At 45.4% G+C, this 18401-nt stretch overlaps 1 protein-coding gene across 8 annotated transcripts in view; it reads left to right on the top strand.

The window, feature by feature from the left end:
* The window catches only part of Vwa3b (von Willebrand factor A domain containing 3B), a 162031-nt gene that overhangs the window by 22035 nt on the left and 121595 nt on the right, over positions 1-18401 (top strand). For all 8 annotated transcript variants that reach the window (XM_034521629.2, XM_076915058.1, XM_076915056.1 and 5 more), the window contains 2 exons: positions 2618-2787; positions 5806-5921. In XM_034521629.2, coding sequence (XP_034377520.2) covers positions 2618-2787; positions 5806-5921 — 286 coding nt within the window. The remainder of the gene's footprint in view (positions 1-2617; positions 2788-5805; positions 5922-18401) is intronic.

Below are 18401 nucleotides of genomic sequence, written 5' to 3'. Positions count from 1 at the left end.
TTGAGATTAAAGCATAAATAAGTCATGGGCTCCATCCTGGCTAGTTTTATGTCAGCTTGACACAAGCTAGAGTTATCTGAGAGGAGGGAACCTCAATTGAGAAAATGCCTCCATTAGATCCAGCTGTAGGGCATTTTTTTTTTTTTTTTTTTTTTTTTTTTTTTTTTTTTAGTGATTGATGGGGGAGGGCCCAGCCCATTGTGGGTGGTGCCATCCCAGGGCTAGTGGTGCTGGATTCTCTAAGAAAGCAGGCTGAGCAAGCCAGTAAGCAGCACCCCTCCATAGCCTCTGCATCAGCTCCTGCCTCCAGATTCCTGCCCTGCTTGAGTTCCTATCCTGCCTTCTTTTGGTGATGAACAGCAATGTGGATGTGTAAGCCAAATAAGCCCTTTCCTCCCCAACTTGCTTTTCAGTCATGGTGTTTTATTGCAGCGATAGACACCCTAACTAGAACAGGCTCTAAGGAGGTGGTGAAGCCTGTTTCTTCTCACCCACACAGTACATTTGCTGAGGCACCTACCACGTTCTCTGTGGAAGGGATCAATTAAGGGGATTCTGAGGGGCAGGTTCAGATGATGTATATTCCTGGCTTGCTTTGATTTGTACTTTCTGAGGTTTCTGTAAAATACACACTAGTATGTGTGTATTTACTTAACCCTCACAACCAAGCCCTCGAAGATAAACTACATTGTCTCATTTTTTGACATTCGAAGACACCGAGGATGATAGATCACTCACCTGAATTCATAGAATGCATTCATGTCAGGGAGGCAGAATGCTGAGAAGAGCAAGGGTGGAGCCATTGCAGACGCATCTCCTGGGTCTCCCTTGGAGAGCTTTCCATATCTCTGATTACAACAAGGACACATTTTTAGTCAAGTAGACATCTCCCAGAATCCCTAGCTCAAGATGAACAGGACACTGTAACGAAGGTAGTCTCAATCACTTGCATTAAGTCAGTCCTACATGTTTTCTCTCCCAGTGGTTCAAACTGGGGCGGTTGCACGTAAAAGAGGTGTATCCGTTACTTTTCTCATGGCTGTGACAGAATGCCCACCAAGAGCAGGGTTTGTCTTAGCTCACTGCTTATGAAGTGAGACTGTCCATCGCTGCGGGAAGGCACGGTGGTAGGAGCCTGACGAGCTCCATGGCAGTCAGGAAACAGCAGAAAGGATGTGCAACTGAACTGTGAAACCCAAGGCCTGTTTCCAGTGACTGCTTCCCCAAGTAAGGTTCTACCTCTTAATGGCTCTAGAACTTTTCAAAACTGAGTCCCCAGTAGGGGACTGGGTGTTGAAACAAGTGAGCCAATGGGGGGGATAGTTCCCATTCAATCTACATCAGAAAAGAGGCAAGGAACAAGAGGGGAGATAAGAGAGGGTAACAGAAAAAGTTGAGCTAATCAAAGCTCACCAAGCAGACACACGGAAACGACAAAGGAATCCAGTGTTTTGTCCAATTAATGTACAGTGACATAAAAAGGTGTAAGTGTAGCATATGTTTGTGTGCAGTGTGTGATGTGTTTGTGTGTATGTGATGTATTTATATGTGTGGTACATGTGAGCGTGATGTGTAGTATGTGTGTGGTGTGTATGTGTGTCGTGTGTGGTATGTATGGTGTGAATGGGTACAGTGTGTGGTATGGGGTATGGTGTGTATGTGTGGTGTGTATGTATGAGTGTGTATGTATGTGTGTGTGTAGTATAGTATATGGTATTATATGTGTATTATGGTCTTTATAGGGGCTGTAGTGTGTGTCTATGTAGTATGATGTGTGTGTCGGGGTGGCAGGTAGTGTATGTGTTGTGTTTGGTGTATATGAGTGATGTGTGGTGTGTTTATTAGTTGCATGTGTGTGTGTGTGTATGTGTGTTATGGTATGTGGTATGTCCATATGTGCAGTATATACAGTGTGTATATTTGAATGTGTGGTATGTGTATGTGTGTTGTATGTATGTATGTATGTATGTATGTATGTATGAGTGTGGTGTGTAGTATGTGGGTGTGCCTGTGTATTGCTTTTGACATGGATTGCCCATTTCCCATTCTCTTTAGGACCAGGCGGGTGCATCCTTTTCCTGACATCCCATGAAGTCAGGTTAGTCTTAGCCTCCCAGGCTAAGACTTAGCTCTCCCTAGTGTGAGAAGAGCAGAGGATGAACCAGCTGGGAATACACCCTTTTTCCTGCATCCTGACTCAGATGACAGTGGATGAGTCTGTGCTATAGAATTCTAGCACCACCTTGGGAAGTGAATAATAAGAAGCTCCCTGCGGGCAGTGGCTAGCTGGGCCAAAACTTCCTTTGCTTCTTGGCTTGAAAACAACCTTTCCTCTCCTGTCTCTGTACCTGTGGGCCCAGAGGCAGCTGCTCTCCAAATTTGCCAACCACATTCTTCTTTGTGGAGCACCCAAGGACTCCACAAAGAGACTCACCTGAATGACTCGCTTGCCAACTTTACTTCCCAGTGCCATCACAGAGCACTGAGCATAACTTGTATTCGTTCTGTCCTCTCTTTTCTGCAGCAATCAGAAAATGTGTTGCTGCTGAGTCTGGTGCAGGGCTGCAGCGTATGGGGGTAGCAATAAGCCACTGTCACTGGCGCCTCTGTCTTGCAGATTGAAGCCATTTACTACTTTGTGGTGGGGGATGTTCCTCAGGAGTCCCAGAAGCTTCTACTAAAGAGGGTTCAGGAGATCCCATATCCAGTCTGCACAGTGTCCTTCAACGCCAGAGGAGAAGAAACCATAGCTTTCCTAAAAGATCTGAGCGCCAAGACCCACAGCAGGTAGGCAGACGATGGATTTGAGAGGGCCAAAGAGTGGGTGGTCCACTTACAGTCTAGATGTTTACCCACTATGTTGTGGTGTAGTCATCATGGACTGCAAACCCTTTTCTTTGTCATGCATCAATACAGTTCTTCTCTATTAATCTCCCGGAGTCTTGCAGACTGGAGATACTGCCTTCTCCGTCAGCTAATTCCTAGAGACAACAAGGACTGGGCTCCTCACTTAGGGCCATTCTCAGGCCAAGGTCAGACACTGATGATTGGAGATCACTCTATCCCCTAGCTCTCGGCAGCTGTTCACAATAGCCAGACTTTTGAAACATACAGGCTTTTTGAGAGGGAACTGTTGGTGATCTGGAGGCCTGAACTTGGCCTTTATTGACACCAAAGTCTGGCTGAAAATACACCTTTTCACTCTGCAGTTTGCCTAATAGAGTTGGTAGAAATGCAGGTCTTTGCCCACAGCCCCAGGAATCCTGATTTTCCATGTCTGAAGAGGGTCAGGACGCTTCCTGTGTAACAAGACCTGTGAGAGTCTGAGTTCACCACCCTAGAAGCTTTTCAAACAGTTTGAAATCACTAGGCATAAGGCTTTGAATCTGGCATCCTGAGTGTATCCAAATACATAAAAGGGGTGAGGGATGTCTTCATCCACTTTCTCTAGTGTAGAGAGAAGACAGCTGGCAGGATCCCTTCTCTGGCTTGTACCTGCCTCCTCTCTCCTAGGTTCAGTGCCCAGGGAACAGCATGCCACAGGTAGCATTGATTCCATTACTGACTTTCAGCTCATTCATTGCACGGTGGTGGGTTTACATAAAACAGTCAGGTGGAGACATGCCATGCTCTGCACACTCTGGGCCTTGGTGCTCCTGCCTGCTGTGGTGTGGGCTCAGACACACCATGTCGTCTGCTCTTACTCTGTATCCTGGGCTGCTGGGCCCAGCTAGAGCACAGTGACTAGATAACTGGACATGGCATGTCTTTCTGGTCTGAGCTTGCAGGCTGTCTGGGCCTTGGGCTCAGCTGGACAGATTCCCTCCCCCCCCCAACACCCCCACCCCAATTTCCAAGGTTGTGTTTGTGTAGAAGCACCAGGGGGCTGTGGGCACTGAGAGCTAGCAGTATTCTCCAAAGAGTCTTTCTTAATGGTGCCTCTCCCCATTAGAGGAAACTTCTACCCTGTTGTCTTTTCCAATCTCCAGAAGAGAGTAAAGAGTGGCAAGTTCCAGGCACCCAAGGTCTTGGCACTTAGGGTTCAGAGTCTGTCAGAGCAGACCTCATCTGTCCCTCTCCCTCCCCCCTCCCAACACACACACACACACACACACACACACACACACACACACACACACACACACGGGCAGTCATCAAAGGGAGCAAGCTGGACATTTCTGCTCTGGAAAGTGCCTACAGGACACGGGCATAGCAAGGCTGGTATCCTGGCCTCTGAACAGGTCACAGATATGAGGTTGTCTTGTTCACTGCCACCAAATCACTATGGCTGTCTCACCTGGAGCTCTTAAGGAAAACACCAAACTTTCCACAGTCCAGGAGGCCCGAGGCCACTCCCACTTTTAGTTCACCTTAGTTTACTTTAGCTCACTACTTCAGACCTGCTCCAAGTGGTCCCTCAGGATTCCCTGAGACAATTAGCAGTGACAGACAGAGGAGAAGTCTGAGCAGCACCTAAGACTTCCTTTGTCAATCAGAAGCTAACGTCCTATCACTTGCCTTTCTGGGTTACAGTTAAGGGCTTTCAGGAGTACAATTTAGGGGCTGAGGATGTAGCCCAGGGTACCTAGCTGGTGTTCATGAGGGCCTGTGTTCCAATCCTAGCACTGCCCAGAAAGGGGAAAAAGAAAGGGAAAGAAACATATGAGCCCAGCACCCTATGCCACACCAACAGTTGCAAGCTTTACCGTACACGTGGATCCCCTAGGGATCTTGTTCAAGTCACGCTCTGACTCAGCAGGTCCAGGCAGGGCCTGGGATGGATTCTGGATCTCACCAGCTCCCAGGTGACACTGCTGATGTTCCTTGGACCATACTTTGAGCTGGCAGGCCCCCAAAACTTGCCCACACAGGAATTCTTTGCATTAGCTCTTAAGCTCAAAACAGGGGAAGTATGTGTTTGCTGAGTTACAGTTGACTGAGGCCACTCAGCAATAAGCAAACCAGTCAGTGCTGTCTGTATCCCAGCTTTCAGCACTCAGCCAATCAATGCTAATGGCTGTTAGCAGGCTCCCTCATTTGATGCCTGGGCCATCAAAACCATGTTGATGTGATAGAGACTTAGAGACAAAACCTCACACACTATCATTTTCCTAGGATCAGGAGACACCATTTGGCTGAGCTAAGTACAATAATGAGAAGCCACACCACCACAGAAAATCTCAAACCATTCTTGTGTGTACATGTATGTGTGCATGCAGACATACACGGAGGTCAATGCTGCGTCTTCTTCTCCGGTCACTTGCCACCTTATTATCTAGACAGGGCCTCTCACTGAACTTGAAACTCACTGATTGAGTTAGGCTGGCTGTCCATCAAGCTCCAGGGATCTGTTTGTCCTTATGTCATCAGTGCTGGAATCAGAGATATATACTGGCACGCCTGGCTTTAATGTAGGTTCTAGTGATCCAAACTCAGTCCCCATGCTTGCTTTATGTTTATGTAGTATATGTTTAACACACATACTACCCACTGAGATGCCTCCTCTGCCTGGCTCTTGATTGTGGGAGCTGACCAGACAAGGCATAGAGGAATCAGAGAATGTGGTTAAAGTTAAGAGGCTTGGCAATGGGCAGAGAGCTGTGTACCTGTAGTCCTATATACTTGGGAGGTGGAGGCAGGAGGATTGCTTGAGGCCAGAATTTCAGGATGAACAGAGCAACCTAGTGAGACCCAATTCCAAGAAAGCCAATCAAAATAAATCAAGATTTAGAGCACCAAAGACAGCGAATTGGCTGATAAAACCGATAGGCACATGCCTGATGCAAAACACATTTCATGTTTCAGATTCCACGCCTTTGCCGAGAGAACAGTGTCTCCAGAATTCTCTGCATTTCCCATGGAAGATGTTGACAGCTCCATGAGTTGGAATTCAAGGAAACTGAAAGGGAGACTCCCTCCAGGTACCTGGAATCCCGAGGGAGCAGTATCACTTATAATCTTAGTCATTTCAAGTGCTCTGCAATACAGTTTGGAAATAAAGGGCAAAGCAGGGACCGCCCATATCTTTTGCATTATTTTTGTGGCACAAGCATGCACCCAACGGGATTTCATAGTGAATGGGTCTGTCTAGAAACTGCTTTAAATGTATCGCTCACAGAAACAGTCTAAGGGATGTGTGCTTACTGACATGGGAACCTTCTAGCCGTGCTATTGCTGGGGTTAGTCAGATCTGAACTAGGCAGAGCCACCCTGCTTTCTGGGCTAGCGGGGAGACTGCATGAGTGTGTGAGTGCGCGCGCGCGTGGGTTCTCTGCAGTTCTCGCTCATTCTGTGTTTCTTGTGCTGAAGGCAGTACTTGCTGGGTGAGCCTGCCCTTGTGCAGTTCAAGGCTAAGCAGAGACTTTCATGAAGACTGAGGAAACCTCATTTTTCATTCAGGAATGTGGTCTAGTGAATGAGGTCACAGAACTATGGAGGAAGAGCACTGTGACGCAGAACACCAGTAATGGAAGTGGACTCTGAAAGCCACGAATGGGGAATTCCTTCCGGGCCGATTAAATGGCAAAACGTTCCCAGTAAATACCACTGAGCAAAGACAAGAGGGAAGGGAGGGCCTGTCTGACTGTTACATGGCACAGCACGGCATGGCATCTAAAGGATTTAGAAACTGGTGGTTTGAATGCAAAGTTCCCCATATTCTTGGGTAATTGGATACTTGGTGCCCAGCTGGTGACACTGGAGAGACTTTGGAGGTGTGACCTTGTTTCCAAGTGTGTCACTTGGGGCGACCTTTGAAGTTTTAAGGCCCCTCCTGCTCACCCCCTCCACTCCCAGTTTCCTCTTTCTGCCTACAGTTTAAGATGTGAGCTCTCAGCCTGCTGCTCCATACCTACCTGCTGCCAGCCTCCCTACCATGGTGATGATGGACTCTTGTCCCTCCAAAACCTTAAGCCCAAACAAACCATTCTGTCTATAAGTTGCCTTGGTCATGGTGTTTTACCACAACAAGAGAAAAATAACTCACAAGTTTAAGAGAGTTCGTTTCTGTCCCTACCCTTTTGTTAAATTGTAACTATTAAATAGGCTTCTAGTTTTGATACTTGGCAGGGATGACTCCTTGGGTACAGAAAAGAAGCTCAAGAGTCCTCATTGCAAAGGCTCATGGGAGATGGGATTTGCAACATCAGCTAATTGGTAAGCTGGAGATAATGCCAGGATAGCAGGTCAGAAAGCTTGTTACCTGACGTCTCCTTTGCATATACAAATTCCTTGTGTCCCAGAGAGGGTAGGTAGCCCAGGGAGATTTCTATAGAGCGCTGCAACCAACACCTTTTCCTGATCATGAGGTGGACCTGTCCAGATAATTACAGAAAATGATTGGTGCTAACTGTGCTAGATAATTTTTTTTGTTCGTTTGTTTGTTGTCAACTTGATACCAGCAGGTCATCTGGGAAGACAACACCAATTGAGGAATTGCTTCCATCAGACTGGCCTGAAGGCAAGTCTGTGGAGCGTTGTTTTTTGATTAATGATTGATGGGGGGGAGGGGAGGGGGGCCGGCTCACTATGGACAGTACCACCCCTGGGCATATGGTCCTGAGTTGTATAAGAAAACAGGCTGAGCAAGCAAGCCATGGGGAGCAGGCCAGTTGATGGTGTTTCTCCATAGCCTGTTTCAGTTTTTGCCTGAAGTTCCTCCCCTAACTCCCGTTCATCATGGACTTTAAGCTCTAAAGATGAAATAAACCCTTTCGGCCCCAAGCTGCTATCAGTCATGGTATTCATCACAGCAACAGAAATTGAACTTGTGGGTGGTTTCAATCAGGGCAAGAGCATGGGCTGTCACCAGCTCCCCAAGGCTCGTCAGCTGTTACTAATGGGGCTCGGCTTTGACCTGTGCGTTCCCTGGAGCCCCGGTCTGTTTCTGCTGCTGCACCCGAGAACCCGAACAATTCATAGTAGAAGAGGATGCATTTGGCTCGTGGGTTCCAAAGCTGAGAAATCCAAGAGCAAGTGACTGGCACAGAGAAGGATTTTAGTGCTGCATCCTCCCAGGGAAGAAAGTTGAAAGGCAAGCCTGGGGAGAGGTTTGCTTTCATACTAAATCCACCCTCACAGTACTAACCTCAACAGTGCCATTAACTCACTCATGAAGACTAGTCCTTTGGACGTCTTAGCAAGTCCTGAATCCATTTCGTTGCACCGGGGAGTCACATACGAACTATGGCACCTGGCACTCTGGCAACTTAGGAAACATAGCTAGCATTTCCACAGCTATCATCTTCCCGGCCCCAGAAAAAGACAAAGTGTAGATAAAAATGTTTTCTAAGAATGAAACGCTTGGCATGCCTCCATTTTAGTAATAATGTGTTCCAGGTTTGGGAGGGAGGTGTCAGGTCCTAAGTGAGCCATCTTGTCTATCCATCACAATGCCCCAGAAATGCCACCGTTTCAAAGTCGGCTTCTTCTGCTCAAAAGCTGCCCAGAAATTGTTGACAGATAATTTTTAGTTTCCAAAAATTAGAAAATGTGTGGTTTCCAATTCTACCTGGGCTCCAGGGCAGGCAGCTCTTTAACCTCTTCTTTTCTGTGCTTCCTTCTGGTCCTCACCACACCAGCTGCAACAAGAACTTCAGTATCAGCCTCTCAAACCTCCAACAGGGTGGGTGGAGTCTGACTCCTTAGGAGATAATTTTATCTTCCTTGGATGGAAAACAGACTTTCAAGAGAAGACTTATACAAGTGCTACTTAGAGAACCCACTTGCCAATCTGAGAGAAAGTTCCAGGTGTTACTTTTGGATTAGACATAATTGGTTTTTAAAGTCTGGTCCTTCTTCCTCTATTTCAGTACTAAACAAAACAAAAATAAGACAAAAGAACCACCCTGCAGCCAAGAAAAAGTATAGTTTTAAAATTATAATATATATATATATATTGATGTGTATATATAACATGCATGCATGCATTTACACATACATACAAATATACACACATGAATACACACACACACATGAGCATGCACACACCCCTGTACATACACATATACACACATGCACACACACACATATACACACCCATATGCATGAGCACATATACACACATGCACACACACATATACACACCCATACGCATGAGCACATATACACATACATGCATGCATAAATACATGCACACACATATACACATGCACACACATGTGTGCATGAACTCATGTGCACACACACACACATAGATGCACATACACAGGCACACATAGACACATGCACACACACTGCCCAGACAGCCATCTTTAAGGGTACAGCTCAGCTTTATTAAGAATGTTCACTCTGGCAGCTGTCACCACTACTCAGCTCCCAGAATCTTATCTGTCTGACCAAGTGTAAGCTCTGCATCTATGAAACAATAACTTGCTCATATCTTATTCTGTTTGAGCTGCTACAGCAAAACATCAGAGCCTGGGTATTCATAAAGAACAGAACGTGGTTTCTTATAGTTCTGGAGGCTGGGCCATCTAAGATCAGCGTGCCAGCAGACCCAGTGTCTTGTGAACTTCTTGCTTACAAGATGGTGCCTGCTGCTGGGTCCTCCAGAGAGAATGGTGATGTGTCCTGACTTGGCTAAAGAGATGGCAGGACATGAAACTGCAAACAGCTCCCTCCAACCCTCTCTTTCTTTAAAAAATATTTTATTGAATTTTGTGTGTGTGTGTGTGTGTGTGTGTGTGTGTGTGTACACGTGTGTACGTGTACCTGTGCCACAATGTGCATTTGGAGGTCAAAGGACAACTTGCAGGAGAGGGTTTTCTCCTTCTGCCAGATGGGTCCTGGGTATCAAATCTGAGTCATCAGACTTGGTGGCAAGTGTCTTCTTGACAAGCCCCCTCTCTGCCTATGTATGAGTCCTCCTGCATTCATACAGGATGAGCCCACATGGCATAATCATTTCTCCAAAGCTCTTACCTGCAATACCATCGAATCTGAGAGGTGGGTTTTGGACTTACACCTAAACCATAGCGCCCATCCCTCCTCCCGAAGCCCCTGGCAACTACCATTCTCCGTTCTGTATTCTTGAATTTGCCTGTTACACAGACAGCATGTGTTCAGATAGCATGTGTCCTGTGACTGACTTTTTCCCTTAGCATGATGTGATCGCTCTCCTTTAAAGGGACAATCTTTTTTTCTTATGACTTAAAAAAATTTTTTTTTGGACCCACAGAAAAATCTTAGTTGGTAAAGCACTTGCCGCACATGCACAAAGAGCCAACTTCTACCCCGACGCCTGTGTAAAAATGGTGAGAGGGGCTGTGCACCTGTAATTGCTGTGCTGGAGCATTGTGGAGATGGGATGATCCCTGGAGCCTGCTGCCCTGCTGGTCTGGCCCATCAGCAAGCCCCAGATGAACAAAGATGGGGGAAGCACCCAACATTGGCCTCTGGCTTACACCTGCATGCGTACAACAGAGGGGGAGGGAATCAAGTTCATTCATGTTCGTGTTTGTGTGTGCGGCATTTACTCTGTATGGATGCACATCATTCTACGCCAGAGTTGCTCTGACACTCTCTGCCTTAGTCCCTTGAGACAGAGCATGGAGCTTCTTCCACTGAGCATGGAGCTTGCTATTTTTTTTTTAAGGCAGGTTGGCCAGTAATCCCTCAAAATCCCTTCTGTCTATATCCCCTCAATGGTTGGGTTACAAGGTATTCTTGCCCACAGCAGACTTTTATGTGGATGTTAGGGATTTGATCTCCGTTTCTTCAGTTCTAACTGGATGCTGAATTGTCATTAAAATGACTTTATTATAGCATTTTTATACATTCTTTGTTTTTGCCTAGTCTACTTTCTCATGGCTCTCCTCCATCCCCTCCCCTGCTTCTGTTCCCTTTTCTCACGATTCCCCTACACACATAGACACACAGATATAGTCTCTAAAAATACAGGGTCTTTGTGTAAGAGAAAGCGTGAGTCTGGGTGCCTTCAGTTAATGTAACAGTTCCCTGCTCCACCCATCATTCATTTCCCAGCAAATGTCATGATCTCATTATTCTCTGTGGTTGGATGAAATGGAGATATATATATATATATATATATATATATATATATATATATATATGGTACATCTTCATACATTGATTTGTCTATTGTGGGCATTTTTTAGCTATCATGAGGAGGGCAGCAATGGACATAGGTGGCCAAGTATCTCTGTAGTATACTGAATTAGAATCTTTGCTGTATATACCCAGGAGTGATATAGCTGGGTCACATGCTGGTCCTATTTTTAATCTTTTAGAAAAATTCCACGTGGGCTTCCATACTGGGCACACCAGTATACACTCCCACCAACAGGGAATAAGGTTTCTCTTTTGCCACACCCTCGACAGCAGTTCTTTAACATTTGTTTTCTTGATGACAGTCATCTGGACTCTGGGGTCTGTAATTCAAAGTGGGATTTCTGAATCATATATGGTAATTTTATTTGTATTTTTGGGGAGGCTCCACATTGTTTCTTTACAGTGGTAGCATTGCTGTCTGTGCCTACCAACAGTGTACAACTGTCCTGTGTCCTTGTGAACATTTGTTACTTTATGTAATTTTGATTGCGTTCCTTAATCATGCGCGTGCTGTTTGAAATCTCTGGCCCTCAGCCGGTGGCAGTGCATGCCTTTTCCGTTCGGGTGCGTCTCTTCTGTAGCTTGCACCCTTCTTTCTCTTACACCTTTCCCTGCCCTCCTTCGTTACATTCAATGATTATTTCTATTTTCACACGTCCCAATTTCTTTTGTTTAAAGTTAGAACACAAAGTAATGGATTTCATTCATTTGTCATTTTCCCACAAGTGTGGCATCATACTTTGTTCTTATTTACCCACCTCCAACCCCACCCCACCCTACCTCACCTCCACCCAACCTTCACCCACCTCCATCCCACCCCATCCCCACCCACCTCCACCCTACCCCCTTGCTGGTCTCCCTCCCTCCAGATAGTCCCCACTATTGCTCTCATGTCACAAGTATTATATTGCTTTCTCTTTTTTAACCCCCCCCCCCGTTTTTCCTTTCTCAGGTCTCTTTTCTATTTTCATGTCCTGTACACAGGCACACACACACACACTCCCACTCTTTCACACACATAATGCATTTAAATACCTTCAGTACTTTTTGTTCTGAATCCAGCTTATTTTATTTATAATGATCCCTGGTTGCATCTATTGTCCTGAAAGTCATGATTTTTTTTTCCCTCCTTTTGAGCAGAATAAGCCACCCCACAGTGCACAAATGAGGGGATTCTTTGGAGAGAGGCAGCAAGCCTGAGGTGGTCAGAAATGGGTGTTGATAAGGAAAGGTGGAAAGCCTCTAAGGGGACAGTACAATCCTGCTGTCAAATGGGCCACATCGGCCTCGTCTCTTCAGCTGCTGATGTCCATGTGGGCCAGTCCCGTTTTCCAGCTTTTGTGGCTAGCGCTGCAGTGAACATGGATTGCCAAGTGTCTCTCAGCCGTCCTGACTTGGAGTGCTTTGTGTGTATACACAGGAGTAGCACAGCTGGGTCACGTGTGAATCCTAGTTCAGTGTTTTGAGGGACCTTCTCTCTGTCTTCCACAGTAGCTACCTCAGTTTACATTCCCACCAGCGGTGACTGGCTCCTCTTTCCCACCGCCTCACGGGAGCTGAAATTGCAGATCAGTTTTACTTTATGCTTTGTTGTGTCAAAGAACGTTGAATGCGTTTAAGAATATTTATTTACCATGTGTATTTCTTCTTTTGAGAACCCTGTTCAGTTCATCTGTAGGTTTATTGGTTGACTTTTTTTGTTTGTTTGTTTTTGGTGTTTGAATTTTAGTATTCTTTTTGTACTTTAGATATTAGTCTCCTTTAAATTTGATGGGGATTGACTCTAAATGGCTGCTGGTACCATAGTCTCTTCACAATATTCAATTTGCCAATCCAGGAGCACAAGAGATCCTTTTGTCTTCAGTGTCTGGAAGTTTATATGGTAGAAAGTTTGTGCTGGATGTTTTTCTCGTAACTTGACACAAGTTAAAGTCATCTCAGAGGAGGGAGCCTCAATTTAAAAAAAAATGCCTCCATAATGTTGGGTTGTATGTAAGCCTATAGGACATTTTCTTTGTTAGTGATTGTTGGGGACAGCCCAGTCTATGTGGGTGGGGCCACCCCTGTGCTGGTGGTTCTGGGTTCTAAGAAAGCAGTCTGAGCAAGCCATGTAGAGCAAGCAGCACCCCTCCATAGCCTCTGCATCAGCTCCTGCCTCCAGGTTCCGGCCTTGTTTGAGTTCCTGTCCTGTCTTCCTTCAGTGATGAACTGTGATTGGGTGCCAAAGAATCCCTTTCCTCCCCAGCTTGCTTTAGTCATGGTGTTTATCGCAGCAATAGTAACTCTAAGACAGGATCTTTTGCTTGGTTTAGTCCTGGGTATTTTAATGGTTTTCAAGAATTTCATCTATGAGTACTGTATTTACATCAATTCCACTCCCTATGGTGAACCACATGAGTCTATAAAGGCCATTCCTATTCAAACCACCAAAGCCTGTATCTCTACAGATTCAACACAGTACCAATCAAAATTACAATTCTATTTTTTTTTTACAAAGATAAGAGAAAGGAACTCTTAATGTTCATATACAAGCATAAAAGATCCCAGGTAGACAAGCCAGTCCTGAGGGAAAATCTTTATGTTAGAGGTCCCCACATATGATTCCAAACTCTACTAAAGTATCACAGAAGCAAAAATAGTTATGGTGCAGGTGCAGGCAAGCATGGTGCAGGTGAGCATGGTTCAGGCAAGCATGGTGCAGATGCAGGTGAGCATGGTGCAGGTGCAGGTGCAGGTGCAGGTGCAGGTGAGCATGGTGCAGGTGCAGGTGCAGGTGAGCATGGTGCAGGTGCAGGTGCAGGTGCAGGTGTAAAGCAGACACACAGATCAACAGAAGACAGTAGAACATGGATGTAAACCTGTACAGCTACAGCTACAAGTTTTGACAAAGATGCCAGAAGTATCCAGAGGAAGGAAGATGGACTCTCCAACTGGACAGTCACATGCAGGAGACTCAATTTAGATCCTTCCACTCACCCTGCAGGACAATCAGCTCCAGGTGGATCAAAGGCTTTAGTGTAAGGCCTGGGCTCGGAAATCATCAGAGGAAAAAGCAAGGGAAACACTTGAAGATACACAACAGTTTAAAGACGTTCTCCAAAGGGTCGACAACTGACAACAGCAAATGGGGCCCCGTGAAAGTGAAAAGCTTCCATACAGCAAAGAAAGCATTTGATGCAGTAGACGCCAGTCTAAGAATGTGAGGGAGGCTTAGAGTCCATGTGGATTCCGTCCGGTCTCTAAGTTATTGAAGAACAATTATATATTAGCCCTGTGACTACCTAAAGCCTGCTTTCTCTCCTTCCTCCTCTTCCTCCTCTTCTCTTCATCTCTGCCTTTCTCCTCCACCTCTCTCTCTCTCTCTCTCTCTCTCTCTCTCTCTCTCTCTCTCTCTCTCTCTCTCTCTCTCTCTGTGTGTGTGTGTGTGTGTCTGTATGTTTCCCATTATAATTACATCCCTTTAGTCTACCCTCAAGTGTTTCCGAGTGTATTTCATACAGTAACTCCTTTCAAAGTCATACCTATCATGTATGGGAAGCGACAGATGGCCGTAATTTTTTTTCCTCAGGATTAAGAAAGCCTGGCAGTAATTGTGTGAACATGGCTGGTGTAGGACAGAGCTGGAGGTCTAAACCCAGGCAGACCTCACACTTCACAGTCAGTATAGATGCTTTAAGAACTTTAGGGAAGATGGGGAGAGAAGTGTTTTCACTATGCAAAGACTTTCGCTGTTAAACATTTTGGGGTCTTTCCCTTTCTCCCTGCTGTATACTTAAAAATTAATCAAAACATAAGCACCATATTATTGTCTAAGTTGAATATTTCATTTTGTAGTTAATATTATGGCAAATATTTTCTCAACAGTATAAAACATGTGTTTTATACTCTAAGCACTTGGGCATTTAGGACTTTTTAAAGGTGTGTGTGGTATAGTTTTGTTAATCATCTCCTATTAGACGTTTCAGTAATGTTTTTTGTCTGCAATTAGAAATATTGTATTTCTATTTTATATGATATATTTCCTCCTATATGATTATTATTTAAAGGAACAGATTTCCTGGAGTGAAAACCCGTATATTTTGTGCAACAGGTTTTACAAGCTGTAATAATGTCACATCTGAAGGAGCTGTTTGTGAATGATTACCAAGTTTTAGGTCTTGTGTTCGGAGATGATTCCTTCTATCAGCTTGATCCCCAGAACAAGCAAATATTGTAGGCTGAGAGGAATTTTGCCTTGTTTCTTGACTTATCGCTAGGGCAAGTAAACACATGTACCTCATGTAAAAGCGTTTATCTGTTGTTCGTTTGGCTTCTTACAGATGTGTTAGCTCCTTGGAGGAGTTTCTCTTGCAATTTGATTTTTCTTCCTGTTTGTTCTTCTTGGGCTGTGCTGTTCAGGTGATGGGAAACTTATCAACATGTGAGCTCAGGATGCATGGACACTGTGTGCAGCTTAGGATGGCTCACTGTTTTAGGTCTAAAATTCGTCCTAACAGGGCTCATACTTTAAGGCCTTGACCTCAGTGCACACATGACGTGCTTAGATCCTGCTGACCCTGACTTCATGAATGCATTCCTTGGTGGACCCTGATCTGACAAAATTAATGGAAGAAGAGGGAAACACTGGGAGGTGAGGCCTGGTTGGAGGAAGCAGGCCATGGGCGCCATGCCTTTGAAGGGTGCCCTGTTTCCCGTCCCTCCCTCTTGGCTGCTCTGCCTGTAGCCATGAGGTGAGCTGATTTGTCCACCACCTGTTCCCACTGTGACTCAGGCCCACAGCTGGCTGTGGCTCCAAGCTGACCATGGGTAGAAACCTCTAAAACCAGAAGACAAGGAACCTCTGCCTTCTCCTGGTCGTTTACATCAGGGATTTTATCCCAGGGACAGAAAAACAGTCGATACACTTTCTTAATGGTTCATTACATTTCCAGTTTTCCTTACATTGCTCTCTGAGATTCTGTGACCACATTTTTGGCTAGAAAGAACTCGAAGACACAGAACAAGACAGGGGCTAAGTTCAGATTTGCCTACTGAGTCAGGAACTGTTCTGTGGAATGGTGCAAATGTAACTCATATATGATGTGGTACCCAGCCCCGTCAGGCTTCAAGAGAAATTTCATACTTTCCTTTACTGTGGTCTAGTACTGTCCAATAAGCTTTCCCCAGGACTCCCATAAACTTCCAGGGAAAAAGCATAACCTTTCTCCCATAACTCTCTGGGATCTTCTGTTTGCCTGCTCTGTGTCTGGAGGAAGATCCTGTTTCCTCCAGCTCAGTCCTGCCCTCTCCTTTGCACTAATAGCTGTGGTGACTGGAGGTAAAGGAAATCTGTTTTTCCATCTTTCCTTTCTGAAGCTTCTCACCATTTCTTCTCAGGAGCCGAGTCCTCCCTCTCTCCACAGTTTCCTTGTACTTGGGGTCCCTTGAGATTCTCAGTTTATCTACCTCATTGACCCAGGAAAATCCCAGCCATTATTACCATTGTTAGTAGTAATATTATTAGCAGTAACAGCAGCAGTGCAGCAGTAGAACTTTGGGGTGGTGGAGTTGACTCCAGAGCCTCCCACATACTGGGCTAGTATCCTTCTAGTGAGCTGTGTCCTTAGCCTTCTTCCTACTTAAAAAAAATTTTTTTTTTAAATTGAGCTAAGATCTAAGTTGACCAAGCTGACCTTGAATCCACTCTGTAACCTAGGCTGCCCTTGAGTCCTCCTCCCTCAGCCTCCTGGGTACATGGAATTCCAGTTTGTACCACCTGGCTGGCCTCAGCAATTATTTATCATCATCATCATCATCATTACCATCACCACCACCACCACCACCACCACCACCATCATTGTTTTCTTTTAATGTCACATGGCTCCAGGTCAACTGCAGTTTGATTAATTTCAAACAGACTTATCCTCATGTAGCTTGTGTTACCCAAGGTGTGCTAAGAACCAAGGCCAATCATCCAGACAAACGCATGTTCTATCTGCTAGCTTCTCATTGGCTAGAGCTAATCACATGACCATGTCCAGCGCTAACGAGGGGTGAGGACTATTCCACCAGCAGAAAGCTGAGGAGGGGAGTGGGTATGGGATATAAACAATAATGCAAGCTGTCGCAGCCTTTCATTCTTGCACGATTCTGGGTTTGGTCCTAGGAGACAGCGTGTGATGGAAAATGAATCAACTTTGGTATCAGATCTGGATTCAAATCCTAGTTTTGCCAAAATTATGTGATGATACATGTTACCAAGACTTTATGCTTTTTTCATTTCTAGAACGGGAATAATAGCATCTGCTTCATATGAGTATTAGGGGTCTTAATACACATGGCACACATAGAAATATTCAGGACAAAACCAGCTTTCGATGAATGGCAATTGTCCTTTTACTTTCTTAGAATTCCAGATGGGCGTTTCCTGCAGACATGACTCTAGATGGTGAAATAATCCATAAGAACGTGGCAGCCTCTATCACAGTGAACAATGTTAAGAGTGGCTACACTAAAGGCTTGTTTGTGTGCACAGTCAGGGCTGGATGAGGTAGGAGCAAGTGTCCTGGTGGGAGACAAGACCTGTTGTCAGGAGCATCCTGGTGTAACCATGAAGGGTGGGAATCCCTGCTGTGGAAATCAAGAAGCCCATGTCCCTCTTCTCCTGGAAGTAGGATTTTACTTAGTGTGGAGTGGGGTAGTGATCTGGGCCCTTTGTGTGAGTGATTTCCCCTGATCCTCCTTTGTAAGAGTGAGCTCAGCCGACGCTGTTCAGATGTTTGTAAACTTGGACATGCTTGTGCCCACTTTTGGAAGGCCCCTGCAGAGCTGGTGGTGGGGCCTGTGCTTGTTTAGGAGGTGCAGCTGCTGGCGTGGTCAGGGACACCATCTTTATAGCTGGCCCATAGGTTCTCAAAGCTGGTGGGCCCAAGGTAGAGGTTTGGAAACTCTCCGGGAAGAAGACTTGTCATATAAGGGTCTGAAGTAAGCTCTATTTCTGTTTTAGCTTCTATTCTTGTTTTACCATTTAAAAAAATATCTGAAATAATGACTATATGATGTATAAAGTCAGATCAGAGTGAAAGTTGGCATCTGTCATCATCCATCATGAACATGTAATAATTTTGACACTGAGGCGGCTTTAGCGCGGGATGTCAGCAAAGCTGACAGCGCAGTGCTTCAGACAGTTTGAAATGCCAGGCTCTTCAGGTTGGTAAATTCAAGCATCTGAGGGTTAGCATGATCACGTGGGCCCCAAGCCATGCTCAGAGCTGCGTGGTGCCGCTTCATCAAGCCAGATCATCACACTGGTCGGAACAAAGGCAGCATGCATTTAAAACTTTAATCTGACA

The sequence above is a fragment of the Arvicanthis niloticus genome, chromosome 17, assembly GCF_011762505.2.
Source record: "Arvicanthis niloticus isolate mArvNil1 chromosome 17, mArvNil1.pat.X, whole genome shotgun sequence".
In the NCBI taxonomy this organism is placed as follows: domain Eukaryota; kingdom Metazoa; phylum Chordata; class Mammalia; order Rodentia; family Muridae; genus Arvicanthis; species Arvicanthis niloticus.
The sequence above is the reverse complement of the archived record's forward strand: the minus strand, read 5'-3'. Positions and strand labels throughout refer to the sequence as shown.